Genomic DNA, 26,675 nt, shown 5'->3' on the forward strand with positions numbered 1-26,675 from the left:
AGTATCCCCAAAAGTTGGGACTGAACAATAAAAAACATAAGTTGGGACTTTTTTTGTCAGGACATCCAAAGTTGGGACTGATTAAATCAATTTTTCCTTCATTATTTTCAATTAGTTTAGTAAACCAACTCCATTTTCATCTGATTTAGTTAATAAATATTAGAGTTCAGACATTATGATATATGTATCTCCCTGAGGATTCGATCCTGACTTCCCTGAATATTATTTAGTGGACCATAAGTTATTTTTCAATTAGGTAATTAATACGACTTTAGCATGTCAAATTTTGGGGCCGTTGCAGGGGAGGCTTATTATTTCTACTCTATCTGAATTATAGTATTACACTAACTTACTCTGAAGAACACTTGTTCTTCTGAGCATCTCACGTCTGTTTTAGTGTTTTTAGTGTATGAGATGCATGAAACTAAAATCCCCAAATCTAATTCCATATATTTTATCATGAGATTGAAAAGACTGCTAGTACACTCAGAAAGAAAACTAAGCAAGCTAAGCAAAGTTGTCTGCATGGACACCTTCTCAAAAGTCACCTACTCCACCATCATCACCGCAGCAAGAGTTCCCTGCACCCCTATTTCTCTCACAATGGGTGTGATTGATGTCCGAACCTTCACGGATTATGCACAATCATCCCCTGATAATGTACCCACTGATATTCGGGTGCCTACTATCTCTGCTGTAATTTTTAAAATCAAGTCTATTGTGCTAAACATGGTTCAAAACAATCAATTGTTGGGTTACCTTCTGAAGACACAAAGAAGCACAAGCAGATATGCGTCATGAGATCGTGGCTTTCACCCAAGATCCTGGAGAGTCATTCTATGAAGCTTGGGAAAGATTCAACTCCAAATCCTTTGTCCTCATCACGATTTTGACAAGTAGTGTTTGTGTCAGATCTTCTACATCAGAGTTGATGCAGACACGCGATGGGTAATTGATGAAGCCTCTTGTGGGTTTTTCATCGATAAAGGCATTGATGAATGGTATATTCTTCTAAAGAAACTTACTTCTAATCAAGCGTCCATTATTCGCTCTTCTGTGAAGAAAGGAGGCAATCATGATTTTGAGACCTACTCCCTAATTCAGAACAATTAGATGCTTTAATTCAGAAGATCGATTCTTTCAAATTTGGTGATAATGAACCCTCCTCCCACATGAGTGTAATTGTCAAATGCTATGGTTAGTGCTTCTGGATACAATGCTATCATATGTGACGCTTGTGGGATAGCTGGACACAACTCTCATGAGTTACCTGCTCTCCTACCTTCTAGTCAGATAGTGCAGACATATACATACAATCTTGGGATGTGAGATAATCCAAATCTGTCATATAGGAGCAATAATATTTTGAATCTGCAACAACAACATTATCCGCAGCTTCAGCAGCAACAACAGTACATACCACAACCTCAGTTTCAGCAGTATCAAACACAACAACAAGCTCCTGCTAGATTTAAGAGAAATCAGTTTCAACAGCAACATTCACACCTAGCTATTGCGAACTCAAAAGTCTCATGTTGGAGATGTAGAAGGGTATTCTTTCAAGCAGATACTAGGTCTCAGTTTGAGAAATTGTGTGCTCATAATAAGTTGTTAGAGTCATAAATAGCTCAGTTGGCAAGTTTGCCCTCTACTAGATAGTCTGGTTCTTTGTCTAGCCAGTCTGTCCATCCCAGAGAAAGTGTTAATGCAATCACTCTCATGAGTGGTTTGAGAAACGACGAGCCCCTTATAATTAGCAATAACTACTCCACTCTAATTTTATCCCATATATCACCATCATCATCCACCTTATTCCTTTTAGTTAGTTTGTAAATAAAAGTTGTTGGTAAGGATGTAAATTCAATGGTGTGAATGAAGTTTGGAGATAGCTCAATTCGATTCTTTATTAGCATTTTGAGTCGAGCTCACTCGGATATATTTTTGATCGATTTTTTACTGAGTCGATTTGGAGTAGCTCACAATATCTTGTTTTTATAAGCACCCTTAAGGTAAAAGATATGTTGTACATAAGCATCTTGCTTTTTGATAGTGTTTGAAGGTATTTTAATTTTTCACAAGTTTTTATGTCGAGTTCCAAGTTGCTCAAATAAACTTGCCGAGATCTAGTTACGATCTCATTCGAGTTGAATCCTGAGTGAGTCGATGTTGAGTAACTCGCAAATTGTTTTGTCTCGTTTACACCCCTAGTTCTTGGGTTGCAATCCAAAAAGTCCAGCAATATTAATTAGAATGTAGAAGTCAATATCATTAGTAGAGAAGTATTATGTAATAAGAAGTCTTTGTGTTTAAACAAGTTTAATAATATTAGAATATATTATGTTTAAAAGTTTAGGTAGTAACTTAATTATTCTATTATCATATTGTATCCTAATTAATTATTATAAAAGTCTTGTAATAATTTAAATATTTTAGTAATACTAAGAGATCTTGTAAGTTCTATAAATAAAAAGGTAAAATAGCGAGGTATATTTATGCAATTGATAGAAAGGAAAACATTTATAAATTTTTTTTTTTAATAATAAAAGAAGAGGTGGATTATAAACCACCACTATAATTTCATGTGTGTGTAATTTTAATTTTGTTCTTTTTGTGTAAATCACCAATAGCTGTGTATAAGCAGTGTCACTAGACTAACATGTGAGTTGCACATGTTTAGTATTAAGGTGTCTTGGATCATGTGAGGACCCTTTTAGAAATTAGTGATGCCCTCATTTTACCCTTAAAAAGCTACGTAGATCAGCTTGTAATAGCTAACAAACACATTTACAAATGAAAATATAAGGAGGAGCCGCCATTTGAGCTACCTACCTCAACTCAAACTTTCTTCTCTTAGACTCATGAATGCTAATAGATTTCATTAAACTCTTGATTCTTAATGTTTACATTTTGAAGTGAAGTTCACTTCCAACAAAAGTATAAGTATGTATTGAAAATCGAGAACAAAACATTATACTTGTTTGATCGTTTCTTTAAATAGGTATTACTAATTTGAAAAGCTAATATTCCTAAATAAAACATCTAGTGTCGTCTTGTTCTTTTGGACTTATTTTCAGTTCATCGGTTCAACTCGCTTCTCGATTCAATTCAATTTAATGTTTTAATTATTATTTTTGTTATTAATATTACTCTTATTATTGTTATTATTATTAATATTATAATGATAAAGTACAATAATAATAATAATATTTATCAGCATCTAGCAGAATAGCATATAGATGTTTATCATTGGTCTCATAGTCTGGTTATGGGCCTTATGACAGCGCTATATATGTCAGCCATAAATATAATAAGACGTTCCCATATCTACAATAATAAAACGTCTCTACACAGAAACAAAACGTGGTAGACCTTCACCACTAAAATCAACAGTCAACTCTATTAGCTAAATTGTTCATGCAGAAAGGAAAACAGAAGCAAAAAATTTATAGCTAGAAGTTTTTTACGACCCATGTAAGTATATCTGAAGAACTACTGTTCTCCACTTCGAAATATTTGATAATCTCCGCTTTGAATGATCAAGCAATACGACGACTTTTCTCAAAACACGCTTAATTAGTAGGCATAACAACCGAGTAACCCACATGTTTTATTTAAAGTATCTCCAATAGTATATAAAATTCCAGATTGTAGATAAGATTATAATATAACATGCACTATTTCCTTCAACAACCCAACAAGTAATGAACTAAACTTGACATATGTTTCAAAGGTACGCCTAAACATTCACACCTCACCCTTTTTATTCTATTGCTACAACCTCGAAATCATTTTTTTGAACCAAAAAAAGGTAGGAAAATGGTTAGGCCTGTTTGGCAAATAGAGTTTAGAGTTTAGCGGTTAGAGTTTAGAGTTTGTTGTTAGAGTTTTAACTTTTTGTTCAGCATATTTGACTGCTGATTTGACAACTCTTTTTACTAATGTGTTTGGTAAAAATTAACTGATTACTAAAAGCTTATTGTTATTTGTTTATGTAAAATGACATTTATAGACATTTTAATACATATATATAGTGTTATTATTAGAGGCAAAAAAGTCATTAAATATATTTATACCTAATCCTCTAGGCTCTAAAGAAAAAGCTCCTAATATGAGCTTTTTTATTTTGAGAGTTTTCATTCCAAAACTCTCTCTAAAACGTACTCTCTTTTACCAAACATTTTTAAAGTTTTTGACTAGCCAAAACTCTAAAAGTGGTCCAAACTTCTCTTTTTGCTCCAAAACTCTAATTGTCAAACACGCCCTAAATCAAGCCTCGAGATCCTCTTAACGTAAGTTTTCAATACTCAAAAGTTAAAATGATTTAAATGTATTGTTTATTCTATTACATGTGCACCTTGAGAGAAGACAATTTCTAACTTTTTTTAGTTGATGCAGTTTAGTTTTTAGCAAATTCATGGAAATGTCTTCAGGAGAATGGTTAGCTGATCTAGTAAGTTTTCTAACCTAATTTTTCCTAAAAATTCTAAATTAAATGACAACAAAGATTAAATATGAAAATTTCTAACTTTGTAGGCAAATGAAGATCCAGAAACTCTAATGCATCATTGTCATATGATGATGAATTCTCATAACAACGATGATGGATTCAACGATGAAATCTTTCAACCCTTCACAGATTATAGCATCTTTGCTACAAATAAGTCAGTTTCTGAAGCCAAGAAATCAAGTATTAATAGTAGTAATTGGAGTTCTTCTGGGAAGCTTATATCATTTGAGAGCTCTGAATTTGAAGCAAAGTCTGAAGTTATATCTAAGAAGAAAGTCAAAAATCGGAGCAAAAGAGTTGGATCAACTTGTACTCCTACTGAACATGTTGTTGCAGAGAGAAGGCGTAGGGAGAAAATGTCTCAAGGGTTTCTTGCTCTCTCTTCCCTAATTCCTGCTGGTATGAAAAAGGTATACATCTTAAGCTTCTTATTAGGTAGGTATTTCTATCATACTTTCTTTGTTTTTGTAAATTCTACTAATTTTTTCCTGTTTTTGATCAAAGAATTAGAGAATATTGACCATATTTATTAACTTACATACACAAAATTTATATTCATATGAGATGTTATTAGATTTGATTATTTAAAGTATATATTTAACATATTAAATCTACACAAATTTTTAAGCCCTAAGGCTAACTATATATTTATTTAAATGGTTACTAACTTAATTATGACAATATTATGCATCGATACGTGTTATTACACTTCGTAATTGCTTATTGTTTCCCTTTTTAACTTTTTGTAATCGACGCTTAGGGTTTAATTCATATCTTTTTTAATGTGAAATCATAAAGATATAAAAGGTGAAAAATATGTATCAGAGAACTTGCAGATTCCAAGTAAGTAAAAGCTAAGACTATGGATCGGACTCCGTATGGATATGCTTTCAAATGGTCGGTCTGCTATGACAATCCTAGAATTAATTTCATGCGGTTTTCTTCTTTGGACATGAGAAGAGCCCAAAACATGTATTATAACCTGCTATCTATTCTTTAGGGACTTTTTTAAACCCAGAAACAATTTCTATCAAAGACATTGACAAGGATTTCGGGCAACCTTGAGATGACTAGCTTATGATTGGTTGGGATCCTCTACTATGACCTAATACTAAATTTTGTTTTATATAACTTTGCTTATTCAACACTCAAATAACTCTAAATGCTCCCTTTTTCTACAATATGCCAACTACAAATGATTTATTCAGGACTCTCTACACTGGCTTAAAATGTCTACTACAAATTGTTTTATATATACTTCCTCCGTTTAGAAATAATTGCACCTTTTCATGTTTTCACATACTTGTCGATGTATGTTTTCAACCATTCATATATTTGATTATCAATAATAAAAATTATTAAAAGTTGATATTAAAAAAATATATGTTGAGACGCATCTAACAAGATTCTACATCACCATATTTCTTGTACAATATAAATCACCAAAGACAGTCAAAGTGTAACAATGTAAATAGTAAATACTATGCAAACAGTGCAACTATTTCTAAATGGAAGAAGTATATTTCAGGCTCAACCCAAAATAGCTCCAAAGTCTTTCATTTCCCACCATATTCCAATTCCATTTTCATGAGTATGCTTTCCAATTGTATCCTACGACCCCTGGATGAATCCCATGAGATTTTCTTCTCGTGCTTGAAAAAGGTTTCAGAAGCATGTGTATCAAGGACATAAGCTATTTCAAGACTTCAAAATGTGCTATAGTTTTGAACTTTGACATAAGTCCATGTAGATGCTGCAGTATTGATGCATGCTAAGCAGGCAGCAGGTTTGCATCAAATAGGCTGCTGGCTTACATAAGGTAGGCTGATGGTAATTAAGACGTCTGAGTACCATGTAATAATCGTTCCAGTCTGAAGATCAGGTTGTGATACTGTTTGAGAGAAATGAGCTGAGCTAGATCCGGGAAGATGTTAGCCTGAACATTTAGAACTGCTGAAAACATCCCATACCCTTTATTCACATGATCAGCAATTCCAGCTTGACTGATAATTGATAGCCACACACTTCTTATTCAACAACTCACCACCAACATAGTCTGAGACTTTTTTTTAAGGTATGATGAACGTCGCCTGCACAAGTAGGGAGAAATTGGGGATCCCGCTTTGAAAGGGGCAAGGATTGAACCCTCGTCGCAAGGGTGGAATGGGAGCCTCCAGCAAATTAGGTCATCAACCTTGATTCTTAACATAGTCTAAAACTTGCACAATACTAATTCGTATTGACGCTATTCACAAATTTATGTTTGAACGTTAATATACAGTCATCTCGATATATACTTTTAAAATATCAACTTTTTATAATTTTTACAAACACAAATTTAGAGATATTAACATTCAAATATTTACATTACCAAACGTGAAAAGTAAAGTGTAACTATTAAGAAGAAACGGAGGCAGTATATAATTATTGTTGAACATTGCAGATGGACAAGGCCTCTATCCTATCTGATGCAGCTGAATACTTAAAACAACTTGAAGAGCGAGCTAAATTGTTGGAGCAGCAGACAACAAAGAGAACAGTAGAGTCAGTTTATCTTGTTAATAAGATGCAAAACCAACAACCTAGAGAAGATAAATGCTTCAGTAAAACTATCAATCCTAATGATCTTTTTGATATTGAAGCCAGGATTTTGAGCAACAATTTCCTCATCAGAATTCACTCATTAAAAAAAGATGGTCTCATTCGCAAAATTGTAGAGGAAATAAGGAAGCTTAATTTAACAACTTTAAACTTTCAAACAGTGCCATTTGGGAGCTATGCCGTTGATATCACAATTGTTGCTCAGGTATGCTTACTTTTATGAGTTTATCACTTTCACCATCATCTTTTTATTTGCATGTAGATAATTCATATTTGTTAATTCGCTCTTTTTTTTATATTTCTAAAAAGGAATACGCTGTTTATAGAGTCGAAACTTTGCCATAAAGATGATCATCAATATATAAGAAACAATATGTTGATTTGTAAAAATATGTCAATTTGTATTTTTATGATATGATTTCTACAAACAAATAAAGATGTTATTGGACAAGGAATGTGCATTAGAATGAGAGTGTAGAAATAACAAAAAAAAAAAAAGGGGGTGAAACCTAGCTTGTCCCATTAGCCATTACATTCTCAAACACATACTTTTACACTAATTTTTCAAATTTTCTTATGCAATTGCTGTGAAATTGTATGGTAAATATTCACCACTAATTATTTTTTAAAATAATATTCTTTCCCCAAAACCTCTTTTCTTTTTATTAATTTTTACTGTGATATGATTTCTCCAATATTTTTGGTGCAATTGTTGTAGATAATCTATCCCAACAAGTATACTCCATAATAATTATTTTATAATTTGTACATAGAGTTAGTGTTGAGAGTGAGAGATAGCTCAGTTGGTTAAAGCTTCATTCCTGGTTCTGAGATCAATTCTCATCACTTGTCCTTGTGACTCTTTAAACACAAAAAAAAAAAAAAACATAGAAGTAGTGTTCACAATAACATTAAAATATGGTCTAATTAATTTGACCTGAAAATTCACCTGTGGCGTATAATTTGAAAATGAAAGCGTAAATATATTTCGCTCTTCTGCCATATAATTTGTCAAATTTCTCTTTTATAAATATGATAAAATTATCTAGAAGTTTTACAAGGGCGATATTTTATGATAATGGTAACAGATTTATATGATTTTTTGCATAGAAAGTCTCATGGCAATGTCTATGTTTATGTTTCTTCAAATCTAAGTTGGCGATAATCGGCATATATAAATTTGATGAAAATTTAAGAAGACAAACACAAAATTATATTAATATCATTATTAAAATACATGTAAATTTACTGTTGTCATCACCATTATTACAACTGCTTATACAAGATAGGCCAGTAAGATACCACAATTTCTAAACATACTAGATGATGTTACTCCTTTCGTTTTAAATTAAATTTGACACTTTGACATTTTACACTATTCATAAATTTCACTTTGACCATTGTTTGTGATTTATATGTGAATGAAATATAGTCATGTGGGATCTTGTTAGATTCTTCTTAATATATATATTTTTTAATATATAGCTTTAATAATTTTTACAAATACAAAATTAGAGATATATGTCATCAAAGTTTTGTATTGACGTGCGTGAAAAGTGTCACAACTAATTTAACACGGAGAAAGTAATATTATATTAAAGATGAGGAAAATTTGTCAGAAACAACCTTTTAAATACAAGTTTTTGGAAAAACAACCTTTTAAAAAAAGTCTGACAAAATAGGACCTTAAAAATATATTTTTTGCGAGGAACAACCTTGACTCATTTTTCTGGGCATTGATCAAGTATTTTGGGGCTTTGATTCATTAAAATCAAACATGGCAAGGCACGTAAACCACATTTCTTAACTCGATTTCTCTTCATATACTGATGAAGTCAACATGGACAATAGTTGCTCAATGTTGAAAAATGGAGTCAAACAGGGTTGAAACATAAGAGATACAGTTTACGTGCGCACCACATGTTTTGTTTTAACGAGTCAACACTGAAAAATGCTTGGTCAATGTCAGAAAATGGGTCGAGGTTATTCCTTGCTAAATATTTTCTTCTTAAGGTCTTCTTTTGCCATATTTTTTTTAAAAGGTTGTTTCTCGCAAAAAATAGTATTTAAAAGATTATTTTCGACAAATTTTCCTAAAGATAATGGAAGCTGAATTTCAGTTTTGTAACTTCACCTAAAAAAAACTGCGAAATGTGTCTTTCCCTCTTCTAGTGGGGAATATCATAATAGATGGAAGATGCTCTTTGCTCAAAGTAAGAGCTTTTGATTAATTAGTTATAATACTTTTTCCATCTTATAATATAATGTTTGTTTCTCTCTTTTTAAGGTCAAACTTTAAAATCATTGACCAAATATTCTCATTAATATAGACAAAAAAAAAACATAATCATGTATGATCTTGTTAGGTTCGCCTCAACGTGTACTTTCATAATATCAACTTTTTATATTTTTAATTAATACGAAATTGAAGATATTGAAGGTCAAAGTTATATCTTGGAGACCGTACAAAAAGCAAACAAGCACTATATTATGGGACGGATGAAATATTACTTTTCTATTTTATGTAGTCCTAATAATAAGTATTCTTGAAATGGTATTCTTTTATAAACTCGTAACAAAGTAACATGTTCAAAATTGTTATTCATAACCTATATTACTCAATATTTTCATTCAATTTTTACCTTTATATATATAGCTCTTCATAATAAATGCCTCACTTAAATTGCAGGCGAGTGATGATTCTTGCATGACAACGGATGATTTGGTGAAAAACATAGGAAAGGTTCTCCAGCAACATATAGTTTCACTACATGTTTAAAATAAAGTAATGAATATGAAAATCCTTGCCGTTCAAAATCTCTTCTTTGTCAATTCTTATTTCACTGTTTCCCACTCACAAATGCTCTACAATCCAAGGGTGGATCTTTGCTTGAAAGATGGCGGAAAGAAGTACGACTTTTTGTTTGTTGTTAAAGTGCTTGTTAATTTAATTATTTTCAAATAACCACGTGCCAAAATTATGAAACCCGTAATAGATTAAAAAAAGTGTTATTTGACTTTTCAAACCTCTCTAGTCTGTGTAAGTGTATGTGTATCCTTTTTATTTAGCTTTATTACATTATTTGCATAGACCGTCACAAAATATGACGCGGGCGCATCTAACACCACCAATTTTCACTAGTAGTCAAAATATCTGAATTATTTTGAATGCAGCGAGTGTCATAAATAACACCGAAACTAGCTTTTTTTGTCGAAGATGGGGAATTTGTTGGACTGTGTATTATATATTGTATTATGGGTCCTTGTATTGTTAAGTTAAGTTGGTCGTATTAGTATGTTGTGTACATTTATGGTTGTATATATACTTCTTTAATGATAATTAATGACAACACACACAATCATTAAACCCTAACTTCAACTCAAGTTGTGACATGGTACCAAAGCCCAATGTTGTTAAAATCGAGATTCTACTTTGAATCGAAAACAACTTTTAGAATCGAATCGTAAAATCGAATCGTAGAATCGTAAGATTCTACAAAAATGTATAATCAAGATATTGCACTCAATCTTCATTGAATATGCTAAAATTATAAGTTAAAAGACCTAAAAATTGGAAAAAATAGTTGTTTACCCACTATATTGGCAATAACTAATAATATATATCTCTTATTTTCTTTGTTAGCATGATTTAAACTTGCGAGGTTTTCGCTAGTCAACAGAAATGTATAGAATCGTCTAGAATCGCGAATCGAATCGTCTACCATATTTTGAATCGTAAAATCGTAAGATTTTAAGATTTGAATCGCGATTTTAATAACTTTGCCAAAGCCGTGTTCTTGACTAAACGTTGTCATCGACATGTGCTGCCAATTTTAGCCTCACCAGCTTGATAAGCAAGGAGCACCGAAACCATGGTCGAGTGGACTTTCACTCCTTCTTCTCCTTTTTACTTAGGCTTTGGTGATCAACCGGGGAATCAAATTACCCACGTCACTTTCACCGGTGACAAATATGTGGCATGGGCGAGATCTATCACACTCTCGCTTTGTGCGCGGAGAAAATTCGGGTTTGTTGAGGAAACAGTCCTCAAACCCACTAAACCTATGGGAATACTTGATTGGGACACCGTTCATTCCATGATTGTGTCCTGGATGTTGCGGCATATGAACTCAAAGATCGGGGGAACGATACGTTTACATGATGATGCACGTGAATTGTGGGTGTATCTTGAACGGAGATTTTGTGTTGCAAATGGACCTCGCATCCAACAAATTCAGGCTGCGATTTCGGATTGTAAGCAAACCCAGACTATGAAGATTGATGAATATTACTCCAAACATATGGGGTTGTATGATGAATTGGCTCGTTTAAAATCAGTTCCATCGTGTGAGTGCAAGTGTGAGTGTGGGATTGCATTATGATCATGGCTAAAAAATATTTCACCAAATTTTTATCAGCCTTGGTGTTAAGAAGTATAGAGTTGTGCGGACTAATCTGCAGCTTTCACAGCATTCCGTGAGAGACATTAATCGTGCTTATCAGACTTTGGTTCAAGAAGAACAGTCGCGTGCTTCTTCGTGTGACACTCGAACACATGAGAGTGTTCAGACTTTTCTCGCTCAATCTGAGCGTGGAAAGTCTCGTTTCAAACGAGTTGACAAGTCTAAGCTTGTGTGCACACATTGCAAGCAACGTGGGAATGAGGTGAGTGGATGCTTCAAGATCCATGATAGACCTACTCGGTATGATGATTTGTTACCGCACGTAACGCAGGTAATCACGCATCAGCAATGTTGGTGGTAGGGTTGCTGGCTCGTCCCACACCGGGGCTGCTGGTCCTTCACTTGCTATTGGGGCAAGACGTGGTGCAGGGGCTCACGAAAATGTAGCGCGTGATGGTGGTTTTGGAACTTCCGAAGCAGGGGGCACACCTCTCGCTAGTCTTACACTCGTACAGATGGAGGTGCTCATGAACATGATTAACAATGAACAACAAGTACTGAATGCATGGCATGTATGGAGTGGATCATTGATATGGGGGTTTCCCGTCATATGACTGGAGATATGACTTATTTAACAAATATCCAGAGTATTGAGGCATGCTCAGTTGGCCTTCCAAATGGTTACTCGACATTTGCAACTATGCAAGGAGAAATTCATCTCACTGGTCATCTTATTTGCGTAATGTTTTATTTGTTCCTAAGTTTCAGTGTCATCTGATTTATGTATCTCATTTATTGTCTAACAATGAATGTTCTATTTAATTCACTCCTTCTTTATGTACTACTTCCGCAAGGTGGCTATGGTGCAAGCAGTGAGAGTTCCCGTTCTGAGTACATTTGATCTATGGCATTAAAGGTTAGGCCATCCATCATAAAGGGTTGTGAAGATGATTCCTGAAATTTGTTCTAGTCATGATAGAAAGAAGTTGAATAAAGTATATGATGTTTGTCCTATTGCTAAACAAACACGTGATAGTTTTTCCTGTTAGTGATCATAATGCTAGTCGTTTGTTTGAACTTATTCATTGTGATTTGTGGGGACCATATAGTGTACCTTCCTCTTGTGGAGCTATTTATTTCTTGACTCTTGTTGATAATTATTCTCGTGTTGTATGGGTTTATTTGTTGAGAAATAAAACCGAAGTTCATAGATATTTCTTTTCCTCCTTTGCCAAGGTAACCCGTTAGTTTAAATCAAGCTTGATTCATTAAACCTCTTGATCACTTTCTTAATGTAATGAGATTGCAATAAAGAAATTGACCTTTTACCTCCCATTATTCTAATACCTAGAATAACATCTGCTTCACCCAAATCTTTCATTGAGAAGCTAGTAGAGATAAAGGCTTTGGTCTTTCCACTTGTTCCAAATCAATCCCAAAGATAAGCATATCATCAACATATAAGCAAATTATAACTCCATCATCATTATAATCAAATTTACTATGTACAGACTTATCAGACTGATTTATTTTGAACCCACTAGACAAAATGACTTCATCAAATTTTGATGCCATTGCTTAGGTGCTTACTTAAGATCATACAAATAAAGATCTAACTAGTTTGCAAACATTAGTCTCTTGTCCCTTTGACTACAAAACCTTCAGGTTGATTCATGTAACACTTCCTCCTCTAATTCACCATCAAGGAAGGCAGTTTTGACATCCATTTGGCGAATTACTAGACCATGAACCGCAGCCAATGCTATTAAAAGGCTAATGGTAGCTATTCTAGCAACTGAAGCATAAGTGTCAAAGTAATCGATACTATATATGCCTAAAACCATCGACGACTAACCGGGACTTATGTTTTAGTGTGGTTCCATCAATCTTCCTTTTCCTTACAAAAGTCCACTTACAACCTAGTGTTTTAAAACCGGAAGGTAAATTAGCTAAAACACATGTATGATTTCCTATTACTGAATCCATTTCATCATTCATTGCCTCTTTCCAAGAGGCGGAATCATGAGACTTCATAGCCTCATCAAAGATCCTAGGATCCTCCTCCATATTGTAACAATATGAAATTTGAGTCACTATTGACTCTTTTGACCCTTCAACTAAATATAGTTGACAATCCGATCCAAAAGATTTCTCTTTTCTAATTTTTTTACTTTTATTTAATTTCTAGTATTGTAGTATTATGATCATTGTTGATTTCATCCACAACATTGGAACTAGTACTTGGTATCATATCATTTGGTCTTGGAATCGATGAAAATCGAGTCTCATTAAATATTGCATCCCTTGACTCTATCACGGTATGGATAGAGACAAAATCATTGGGCTCAATGACATAAAACCTTACTTCTATAAGCTATGCATGCTATGTTCCGCGTAGCCTATAAAAATGCAATCAATTCCTTTTTCACCTATTGTTTTCAATTTGACGATTGCCCTACTACATACGTTAAGGTAATTGAGATTGGGCTTTTTATTACACCAAAGTTCATAAGGGGTACTCTTATTATTTTTATTAGGAACTCGATTTCATATATAACATGCAGTTAGAATTGCATCACCTCAAAAACCGTCACTAAGACCTGAATTAGAAAGCATGGTATTAACCATTTCTTTTAGAACCCTATTTTTTTGTCCACTATACCATTACTTTGAGTGAGTATGGTGCAGTTGTTTCATGAATTACACCAATAGAACTAAAATAGCTAAGATTATAGTATTCACCTCCCCTATCCGTCCAAAGTCTTTTAACCTTTTCATTAAGTTGAAGTTCCACTTCGATCTTAAAGATCTTGAACTCTTCTAGTGCTTCATCTTTATTAAATAATAAATATATGTAAAAAAATCTTGAATAATCATTAATAAAAGTCACTATATATTTTTTATTTCCTAAAGAAGGTGAACTATGAAAGTCACACAAGTCATTAAGCACCAATTCTAGCAATACCGATTGTCTAGTCACAATAGGACAAGGATTCTTTTTAATTTTATTTAACATGCATGTATTACACTTCTGTAACTTTAAATCGAAAGGAGGTATCAAATCTAGCTTAGACATATCATATAATCTACGATAGTTTACATGACATAATCGATTGTGCCATAGAAAAGAAACATCAAACATGTAAATAGAACTAATATCATTTGCATTAATACTATATTTAAACATACCATTATAATAATATTTTTGTCCTACATAAATACCACCATTAAAAATAATAAACTTGTCTAATTTAAATACAACTTTAAAACTAAACTTATTCAAGAGACCCCCCGACACTAAATAATTCTTCCTAACTTTCGGTATATAAACAACATCACGGAGAGTTAAAATCTTTTATGGGGTTAGCAACAATTCTACTTGGCCTATGCCTTTTGCCTTCACCGTATAATCATTCCCCATTATAAGATTGGGACATCATCCAATTCTTCCAAAGACTTGAAGAAGTGCCTATTATTGCACACATGTCCAGAGGCCCCCGAATCTATCTAGAAAGAGTTATCAATCTGCATAATCATAATTTTATAAATCATAGCCACAAAGTTCATTTCTTCAATTAAAATTTCATGTTTTTGAAGAACACTTGAAAGAAAAAGTACAAGATTTTCTCTGAAAGGAAGCAAGTTTGTTTTGTGGAAATTAAATGAAAAACTGATTTCTTGAATTCACACCATTTGAAAAGAAGTTAATCTTCTTATATTAACTTAGAGAGGTTAATGATGATGTGTCTCTATCTTAAGTGAGTGAGAATATACTTATTCAATCGCTTAAAACCGGACAAAAACGAACAATCTCAAAGCAATGGATTTAAACCGTCAAAATCAAACTCGCAGCAAAAAAGACAAAAGCAAATCACACGGTGCACAGATCGCACCTCGCAACCAGTAGGGTCGCACCCCGTGACGTGGGCTTCTCAAGCCCTCTTTCTCTTTCTCATGTTTTCTTTCTTTTGTCCAACCTCCATAAGACCATTCCAAACAACCTAAAGCCTATTTAACTATAAACGTTCCAACAAAATATACAATATAAGTTTTCGATCATCTAATAATCGAGAGGGCCTATTCTGTCGTTTTACCTAGGTCCCATAAAACTTTGGTGTTGAATTGTTGATGCTCCTAAACCTAGGGCACTTCTAAGTCAATATAGTCATCCTTCCAAACTTTATGAAATTTGCTCGTGATAGGAGAAAATGCTTACATAAATACCATTATGTACAAAATTAACGAGTGAACTCACACTGTCACACATTAATGAACCAACGGTACCAACCTATCTCTTTTATTTGCATACTCATGGATATATTGTCGTTCAATAGTAGTATAGCACAGTGGATGGGGCGTGGAAAAAGGATGTAAGGAAAGATTGCCCATCTGTGGGTATAGGTTGGATGGCAAGGAGGGGTAATGAAGTGATCTTCAAAGGTAGTGATAGAGTCAAAGCGAATTCAGTATTGCAATGTGAAGGCCTAGCTGTGTTAAGAGGCATACATGAGGCGCATGTTCGTGGAATAGAGCACATAAAGGTTCTAACTGACTCTTTGGTGCTAGTGCAGGCTTTGGCAAAGAATGTAGTCCCCTTCCAGCTCGTCAGTATATGTCATGAATCATGATATTATGGAGCTCTTTCGTAAGAAATTTAGGTGCTGTGAAATTATCAAAGCAGATAGAGTTTTAGTAAGAGAAAGTCATGTATTAGCTACTCAAACTAGGAAGGATAATATTGTGTAATTTCTTTGTTTGTTCTTGCTGCCAAAAAAAAAAAAAATAGTAGTATAGCACAAGTTTTCCCTCGAATTATTGTACCCAAATTCCAAAGAATAGTACAAGAAAGTTGGTTGAAATTTAATTTCAACTGCCAAATTAAGAAGTATATATATCACATCTTAACTCACTGGGAATAAGACAAAGTAGATATCACATCCCATATATCTTCTAAAATATGCTAATCACTAGGATTTATAAACAGTGTACCGCCTTCGTGGCTCATATGGATTAAAAAAAAACAGTAAATCCACGTCTAAAAAAAATCTATAAGAATTTTCTTCTACACCTCTCCGGAAGACCATTATGAATCAGGCATGTATATAATATACTTCCTTCGTTTCATAATAAATGAAACACTTCTCTCTTTTATGTGAGAGCTTTTTTAGAGAAATGTTTCACTTATTATAGAATGGAGGAAGTATATAAGAGTTCTTGCCTAATTGGTATAATTAGGTAAAGAAAACCTCACAAATCCGGTATAAATTCCAACAAAAATGACATCAATTATCTAAATAATGAAATAAAAAATGAATTTGGTGCCATTTTGTTTTTTTTCGCGTCATTTGAATTTTTTTACAAAATAAGCAATAGTTTATGAGTTATTGCACTATAAATCTATAGAAATATATTAAAAGGCGTGCGAGACAATGTATACACGTCACGTAGCACCTCTGTTACTATACTAGAATTGTCCAATATGTACATAAGTCATGTCAATTAACAAAAGTAAAATTACCTTGCAACAAGATTTGAACTCGTGATCTGATCTTGATATTATACATGACACAATTACCATCTCAACCAATTTTAATCATGCATGCTTTAAGCATCCATATTATTATATTTGTACCTTTTCAATGTTTAATTTTCCTTAATATATTTTAATAGGAATGGAAAAAAATGCATATCAAACTCGGAAAACGATACCAACCCGGAGTAATGCTCGAGCTCAAATACTAGTTATGGTCTAATCATTGCATCTAAGAACTTTTGTGAATATAGTATTATAATTACATTAAATTTGATTGGATACAGTATTATTCGAGAAAAAACTTCATCTACCCAGTGGGTCAATAACCCACTACAAATAGAAATAAATAAATACTTCTTCCGTTCCAAAATAAGTGAAACACTTCTCTCATTTATGTGAGAGCTTTTTGAGACAAGTGTTTCACTTATTTTGGAACGGAGGAAGTATAGTGGAATCCAACTCATCAATTTTAATAAGTTTTTAATTTTCTATTTCTAATAGGTTAACTAACCACCGGATAAATGTTGTATTGTCCGTACTATTCTCAAATCCCAGCGATTAATTGACCACCTTTTCTCATAATTCATAATATATTAATTGTGCATTATGTAAGATTGGAATATGCACTTTAAGCGTACTCCAATAGTCTAATTTCTCCGCTACTCAAAACTGCACAATCACTTGGTTAAAGAGTGACTACCTTACTAATTACTATTGTCCTACATCCCAAATATGGATGCACCAATTCTAAAAGCAAAGGCTCATGACAATGAAGCATGAACAAACCCAGTTCTTAAACAAACTGCAGGAATATATAAGTACTATAAAGCGGAATTTCATGAATCAAATTCATAAGCACTTAAAACAGGATCACATGCATATACAATTAAGGATCACATACAATTTAGAAATAACTTTGTAGGTGATTTCAAAACTTAAGAACCGGATTGAGAATCTCAGATGTGATTCTCTACTTAGTACCAACACAGATCCACTCACCAATGCTAGTTGGAAAGGAAAAAACTTCTTCTTTGGTTTCTTGGAGTATAACGTGACTTTTTAAGAGAGAGAATAGGAGAGAGAAAATAATAAGAGAATAAACTAACTGTTTTCTTTTCTGCCTAACCCAAATATATAAAAGTATTTAGGTCAGATTTCTCTCCCCTTTTCCTATCTCTTGGCCGGCCACCCTAGGGCCCTTTGGGCTCTAGGTTTCTTTTGTTGATCCAAGTTTAATGTGTGACCTTGTAGGATCCGTTACATTGGGCTTCGGGTTATTTATTTACTAATCCGAAGTTCTATAGCTTTCTCTAGCAAGACGTATAGACGACCCAATATAACGAACTTATTATCTCTATAATACGATCCAATATATATTAGTAATTGCATTTAAGTCGAGGACATAAATCCTTCAATCTCCCACTTGTCCGAGACGAGTGTGCAATGTTTTAATTCCTCTAATCTCTTAATGTCTTTATGTGATAGTATGATCATATTTCTATGTCATCCATACTAGCTTTCAAATTATTCCTTGAATCCGAGTTCAAATTGTCCAACAAATGATCATCGAATGATCATTTGAGCACGGCCATGCATTTTCAATTTTTCACTCTTCAAGGGGCCAAGACACCTATCCTATCTCATATAGGAGGCTTTTCCAAACTTGTAGTAACCAATACTCCCACTCAACTTTTAGCACAACCTGAATGCTGCCTTTATAGTCCCCTTTTACGGCATGACGTTTGACAGTATCAAAGCTATACTAATCATTGGGCAAAGTAATGTTCTACTCATGTCTCAGGAATCTACTAATATAATTTCGAAGTTTAAACTTCTAAGTAGGTCAAGTTCGACTATGTATCAACTATACATATCCATATGATTGATTAAACATCTCTATGTTTCCATAGCCCATGAAACGGCGCTATCAATCAATCTTATATGCTAATCCCTTTAATAAGTCATTTATGTCCAGTTTAATGACTTAGATTAGGAACTTTAATATTCTATGAATTCTGTTCACTTATGGTGTTTCATTCATCAAATCACATATTTGACAAAACCATAGAATTCAAGATATATTTTGGACATTTTATTTAATACCAAACCAAAATTAAATAAGACAAAATTTATTATCATAAACATAAATAGCAAAACCATGTCTTTACATTGTAATAAGTTTCTCTAAACCTAGTACAATCTAAAGCCACTCTAACATTTGCTTCAAGCCTATAGCCCTAGCGTGACACTCATGCTTGGGTTGAGGTAGTGGTTTAGTTAGCGGATCAGCCACGTTCTCATCCGTATGAACTTTGCTTTGAGCTCTTCCAGCTCACTACTACTCCATTTAGACAACAGAAATACCTACTGAGAGCGGTAATCATCTTTGTCGTATTGGAAGTTTGCATCAATATAACCTTCAACACCAACTCACTTTGTCCCCCATATACTAAGAACATGCCTTTAGTCCTCCTTAAGTACTTAAGGATGCTCTTAGCTGCAGTCCAGTGTGCTTCTCCTGGATTTGCTTGGAACCTGCTGCATATGCTCAAGGCATATGCAACATCAGGTCGAGTACTTATCATGGCATACATAATAGACCCTATAGCCGAAGCATAAGGAATGCTACTCATTCGCTTTAACTCATCAGGCTCAGTCGGGCACTGACTCTTGCTAAGCGATATGCCATGTGACATGGGAACGAAACCTCTCTTCGAGTTTTCCATGTTGAACCTTGTAAGAACCTTATCAATATAAGTTTCTTGACTCAGCCCAATCATCCTTCGAGACCTATCTCTATGGATTTTAATTCCCAGTATGTACTCAGCTTCTCCAAGGTCCTTCATAGAGAAACAACTCTTAACCATTCCTTGACTGACTCAAGCATTGGTATGTCGTTTCCCATGATTAGTATGTCATCTACATACAGAACCAAGAAGACTAAGCTGCTCCCACTAAACTTCTTGTAAACACAAGACTCTTCTTCGCTTTTGATGAAACCAAATTGTTTGATTGCCTCATCAAACCGAAGATTCCAGCTCCGAGATGCTGCTTCAATCCATAAATGGATCTCTGAAGCTTGCAAACCCTTTTAGGATTTTCTGGATCTTCAAAACCTTCAGGTTGTGTCATGTACACATCCTCATTCAAGAACCCATTCAAGAATGCGGTTTTGACATCCATCTGCCAAATTTCGTAATCGAAAAATGCAGCAATCGCTAAAAGTATCCGAATTGATTTAAGCATTGCTACTGGAGAAAAGGTCTCATCATAGTCTATACCATGAACTTGTCTGAATCCTTTTGCAACCAGTCTTGCTTTGTAGACATAGACATTTCCATCTTTGTCTGTTTTCAATTTGAACACCCACTTGCATCCAATAGGGTTAACCCCAGCAGGCAAGTCAACTAGTGTCCAAACTTTATTCTCAGACATGGAGTCTAACTCGGATTTCATGGCCTCAAGCCATTTCTCAGAGTCTGGGCTCGTCAAAGCTTGTTTGTAGGTAGTAGGTTCTGAATTTTCCAAAATCATAATTTCAGAATTCTCAGTCATTAGGAAATCAACCAACCTTTTGTTTGGAATCCTTGGTCTACTAGACCTACGCGGGGTCTGAGCATCAAGAGAAACGTTCTCTTCAACAGTTTGAAGATTTTCGCTTGATTCAACTTCGAATGGGACGGTAGGAGGTTCATGCGTTGAATACGTTATCTCCTCAACATGACTTTCGTCTTGTTGGGCCGTCTCTGACATGGTGTGAGCCACGTCCAGTTGTTGCTCATCTCGAATTTCTTCGAGTGTTATTTTACTCCCACTTGTCTTTCTAGAAACAAATTCCTTTTCAAGAAAGACACCATCACGAGCAACAAACACTTTGTTCTCTTGACGGTTATAGAAGTAATAACCCCTTGTCTCTTTTGGATATCCCACAAAGAGACATTTATCTGACTTGGGTGCGAGTTTGTCTGATAGTAACCGCTTTACATAGACCTCGCATCCCCAGATTTTTAGAAAAGACAAGTTTGGAGGTTTTCCATTCCATAACTCATATGGAGTCTTTTCTACAGCCTTTGACGGGCACTTATTTAGTGTGTGTGCAGCAGTTTCGAGAGCGTATCCCCAAAAAGAAATCGGTAGATCAGCAAGACTCATCATAGATCGAACCATATCTAGTAGGTTCGATTCCTCCTTTCAGATACACCATTTAACTGTGGTGTTCCTGGTGGAGTTAATTGTGAAAGAATTCCACAATCCTTTAGATGATCATCAAACTCTTGGCTCAAATATTCACCACCACGATCGGATCGTAGTGCTTTTATTGTCTTACCAAGTTGATTCTGTACTTCATTTTGGAACTCTTTGAATCTATCAAAAGATTCCGACTTATGTTTCATTAAGTAAATATAGCCATATCTACTCAAATCATCAGTGAAGGTGATGAAGTAATTAAACCCTCCCCTTGCCTTTGTGCTCATAGGACCACATACATCTGTATGTATGAGTCCTAAAAGATCGCTGGCCCTTTCACCTTTTCCAGTAAATGGTGATTTTGTCATCTTACCCATTAAGCATGATTCACATACATCAAATGATTCGAAATCAAATGATGGAATTATACCGTCCTTTTGTAACTTGTGAATGCGCTTTTGGTTTATATGACCCATTCGGCAATGCCAAATATAGGTTAGGTTAGAATCATTTGATTTCTTTTTCTTGCTATCTATGTTATAGACTTGTAATGATTTATCAAGCACATATAAACCATTTATCAAATTAGCTCTGGCATAGAACATATTATTGTAAGAAATGGAACAACATTTGTTCTTTATTTCAAAGCAAAAACCTTCAGAATCCAAAACTGAAACCGAAATTATGTTCTTAGTTATTGTAGGAACGAAATAACAATTATTTAATTCTAAAATAAGCCCAGATGGCAAGTGTAGACTATAGCTCCCGACGGCAAGTGCAGCAACTCGTGCTCCATTTCCAACGCGTAGCTCTACCTCGCCTTTTGCCAACTTCCTACTTCTTTTTAGTCCCTGCACATCATTAACTATGTGAGAACCACAACCGGTATCAAATACCCATAAAGAAGTAGAAGTAAATTGATTTCTATAACATATATACCTGAAGTAGAAGCCCCAGACTTCTTTATTTCCTCCAAGTATATCGGGCAGTTCCTCTTCCAGTGTCCAATCTTGTGACAGTGGAAGCACTTGCTTTCCGCAGCAACCTTGGGCTTGGCGGTTGGCTTAGGTTTTTCAGCGACAGTGGCAACTTGCTTGCCTTTGTCCTTCTTTCCTGCCCATTTTTTTTGAAACCCTTTCCCTTTTGAACCAACAGAACCTCTTTCTTTGGTTCAACCTTAGGGATGTTCCTTTCAGCATTGACCAACAATCCATGCAGCTCTTGCAAAGTCTTTTCAGACTCATTCATATTGTAGGTCATTCTGAACTGATTAAAACTTTCAGGTAGTGAGTGGAGAATGATGTCAGTAGCCAACTCGAGCCTATAAGGGAACCCAAGTCTTTCCATGTTTTCAAAAAAGACCCATCATTTCGAACACATGGGGGCCAACAGCTTGACCCGGCTTCAAGTGACATTCAAGGATCTCCCTGTTAGTCTCATACCGCTCAACTCGGGCCTGAGTTTTAAACATGGCCCGCAGCTCTTGCATGATCGTGTAGGCATCCTTGGTTTCGAACCTCTTTTGGAGGTTCGGCTCCATGGCTGCTACCATCAAACAAGTGATTGGTATAGACTTATCACTAGCCTGTTTTGCACGACGTTTTTCAGCGTCAGTTGATTCATCAGTTATTACAGGAAGCGGGGTATCTAAGACGTCCTCTCGACCCTCAAACCTCAGAACGAGTCTTAAGGTCCTTTCCCAATTAAGGAAATTTTCACCATTCAGTCTGTCCTTTTCCAGAAAAGGACGAATGTTGAAACCGGAGTTGTTGTTGTTGTTATTAGACATGATATCTACAGACAGAAAAATAAGGCAAAGTTCAATTTTATGTTTATAAAGCAACCTAAAACATGTAAAGGTTTCTAGGTTGACCACCTATTCAAAATTAAAGTCCCCTATGAATAAGTGTTTTACAAGATCCTATCAACATGTAACACTAAGCAGACGGAGGCCTTATCTAACGTTACATTATCAAGGTAAGTAAACTCTTTTACTAATTATAACACTTTATAACTCTTGTTTAGATGGATAAACATCGCATGTTTAACTATCTCTTGCTTCAAAATTCAAAACGCTTTTGATAATTTTGTTAAGGACAACCAAACTAAGTTGTAAAATTCGCAATTTTACCTTATATCCCAAAATTAATGATATACCCTGCGGAGGCATGACCTATTACTATTAATTAAGGGTTTTATAAGTACTTTATGTTTGGAAAAGCAAACCTTAATATTTACGGGGCCTAAGTTTATTATGTTGTTATGAATTAGTGAACTCTAGCGCATCAATAAACAACATACAATAAACTTATAAGCATTTTAAAAATAATAAAATGCGAAAATAAAATGATCTAGTATGGCCCCTAATCCTAAGAACTAAGCATCAATGGCTCCTTCTTGGACTCTTCATGGATCTCCATCCACCTTTTCCATGGGCCTTCTCTTGATGGACTCTTCTTTGGATTACATAAGTATCAAAAATAATTTAATAATAACTAAATTAAATAAATTACAAAAATACTTAACGATACGCAGATCGTATTTAAAATTACAAGAATACATCACGATACGCAGATCGTATTTTCTATCTTAATTTGGGCCATACTAGTCATACATAGCAAATATATCATATATAAAAGCCACATAATAATATCATATATTATACTTGCCAATCAATTAAAATATCAAATATTCTTAATTAAAGCAAGAAGATAAAATTTTAAGTAATATCTAATCACCTAAAGATTCTATCCCTTAAAACTAGCCTAATTAATTTTAATTAGATTAAAAAATCAGATTATGGATTGAAATCTATGACCAAGTCAATATAATTGAAATTTACTTATCTTTCTCAAAATTCTGTTTTCAAAATTAAAACTTCCAAAATGATAAAATAAAAAATTCTGCTGCCCAGATTTTGTTTAGGCAGTTTTCCTTGAAAATTTTTTTTTTTTTAATCTTTTGAAAACCGTGAACCCAGCAGCAACAAGGCTGCTTTCACGCATCATGCCCAGAAGGACGTGAAACCAAAAATTTTCGGCGACCTTTTCGATCCCTCTCACCGGCAACTCGCCGGTTGTTTCTTTCGAGAGCCAACGTCGGACGCCGGCGCTTCACCTGCGGCAGCAAAACAGCCACTCCGCACGTCGAACGTGCGTTGAGTGTGGCTGCGCCACCTCTCCTGTTTCCGACGCGACTGCTCGCCGGCAGCCTTGCGTCGCCCTTACCCCGGCTTCTGGCCGGCAGACCACCGGAGCAGCCACGGTGGCTGCTCCTCTTCTCCCTTTCAATTTTCTTTTCTTTTCTTTTCTTGAGGGATATTAAAATTACAACCTATTGTAAATTTTAATTAGGTGATCTTGATTAAATTAAACATAACTATTTATGTTTAATACAGAAAATTAAATTTAAAATCTGTATTTTAATTAATTTTCAGATTATTCATATAATTAATCACTAATTCATATAAAACACCTTTTACATGAATTTATTTTCATACATAAACAATTTTAAGCATGAAGATTAGATTAATAATATGAACTTATTTTCGAAATTTAGAGATCTAAAATCAGAATTTTAGGGTTTATGAATTTCGAAAATTAGGGTTTATGAGGTGAAAAAATTTCGGCTTATATTGAGAAAGCAAGTAATTAAAACTCCTTTTAACAAATTTCAATTAATTATTCAATCCATAATTTAATTCCTCCCCTTAATCAAATTAAAATTAATCATACATAAACTAAACTTTATGACCAAAATTCTATATGCAAGAGGCTAAAACTGATACCACTGCAGGAATATATAAGTACTATAAAGCGGAATTTCATGAATCAAATTCATAAGCACTTAAAACAGGATCACATGCATATACAATTAAGGATCACATACAAGTTTAGAAATAACCTTTGTAGCGTGATTTCCACAAAGCTTGAAGAACCCGGATTGAGAATCTCAGATGTGATTCCTCTACTTAGTCCACCAATCCAGATCAACACTCCATCAACACTCCACCAATGCTAGTTGGAAAGGAAGAAAACTTCTTCTTTGGTTTCTTGGAGTATAACGTGACTTTTTAAGAGAGAGAATAGGAGAGAGAAAATAATAAGAGAATAAACTAACTGTTTTCTTTTCTGCCTAACCCAAATATATAAAAGTATTTAGGTCAGATTTCTCTCCCCTTTTCCTATCTCTTGGCCGGCCACCCTAGGGCCCTTTTGGGCTCTAGGTTTCTTTTGTTGATCCAAGTTTAATGTGTGACCTTGTAGGATCCGTTACATTGGGCTTCGGGTTTATTTATTTACTAATCCGAAGTTCTATAGCTTTCTCTAGCAAGACGTATAGACGACCCAATATAACGAACTTATTATCTCTATAATACGATCCAATATATATTAGTAATTGCATTTAAGTCGAGGACATAAATCCTTCACAAACAACACCCCAAAAATCATACAGCTAATAAGACGGATTCTGAAACTGACATAAGCTTACATATATGCCATATGTTTGTCACATTTTATATAAATTTAATACTACGTGATTTACAATAATGTCTGAAGAATAAGCCAATTATTGTTCTTTTTGTTACCAGGTGATGGAGACTATATATAAGTATAGATGCGGCAACAATATTATGAGGGCTGGCAATTACTAAATTGTTTACAGAAGGAATTCTCCGAGTTATCGCTATATCAAGAAAACAACAAAGTATGGTTCAGGATTGACGATAAGTTGGTCCAAAATTTAACCTGAAATGATGCATCACAGCTTTTGAAGTTTGGATATACATTCGTTTTAATTTGGCAGTTCTTTGCAAATTAATTTTACATAAAAGAAAAAGAGTTTTGAAAAATATTTTAAAAGAAAAAATATCTCAAAATAATATCTTGCACAAAATCTAATCTCCTAAAAAAGGATAGATTTTAGAAGATAATATCTTGTTTAATAAAAATATTACTTCTGTTGTTAAAAGATATGCTATTATCTTGATTGACATTATCAATCTCAAAACAAGGAAGATTCATGACTATATAATGTCATCTCTTCAGTTTTTATAAACACGGTTTTCCATTCTAAAATCGGAGCTTTACAAGAGAAAACCGCAAAATCAGTAGCACATAGCATAGCACAATATTACAAACATTGCCAAGTGAATTACTTAGGAAAAATTTATCATCTACCTGCTTGATTAAGAAGCGTTCTTTTGAGGAGAATATTTGTGTAATTTTCATAATTATAGAGAGTGTTGGGTTGGGTACATGAGTTTGTATTTGATTCAACGTAGCAACACTTATATATATAGTTAAGTGTTGGGGAGCACTATTAGAGTTAGTAGTGGGACTTGTACCTTGAGTGAGGTATTAGGAGAATTCGCTATAAGTGGATTTTGTGGACGTAGATCTCAGAGAGATTGAACCACGTTAAAACTCTTGTGTGTCCCTAT

The 26,675-nt window shown here is 34.2% G+C and overlaps 1 protein-coding gene and 1 non-coding gene across 2 annotated transcripts; one reads left to right on the plus strand and one right to left on the minus strand.

The window, feature by feature from the left end:
- Positions 1-788: 788 nt before the first annotated feature.
- On the minus strand, positions 789-890 carry LOC125499184 (small nucleolar RNA R71). The gene has a single exon (XR_007275901.1). It is a non-coding gene; the product is annotated as a small nucleolar RNA R71 (small nucleolar RNA).
- Positions 891-4,365: 3,475 nt separating this feature from the next.
- LOC104897823 (transcription factor bHLH18) lies at positions 4,366-10,207 on the plus strand. Its single transcript, XM_010684770.4, has 4 exons — positions 4,366-4,450; positions 4,534-4,917; positions 6,951-7,313; positions 9,798-10,207. The coding sequence occupies exons 1-4, from the start codon at positions 4,415-4,417 to the stop codon at positions 9,885-9,887; spliced, it is 873 nt and encodes a 290-aa protein (XP_010683072.3). The 5' UTR covers positions 4,366-4,414; the 3' UTR covers positions 9,888-10,207.
- Positions 10,208-26,675: the final 16,468 nt, after the last annotated feature.

This window comes from Beta vulgaris, chromosome 6 (genome assembly GCF_026745355.1).
Source record: "Beta vulgaris subsp. vulgaris cultivar EL10 chromosome 6, EL10.2, whole genome shotgun sequence".
NCBI classification, from domain to species: Eukaryota; Viridiplantae; Streptophyta; class Magnoliopsida; order Caryophyllales; family Amaranthaceae; genus Beta; species Beta vulgaris.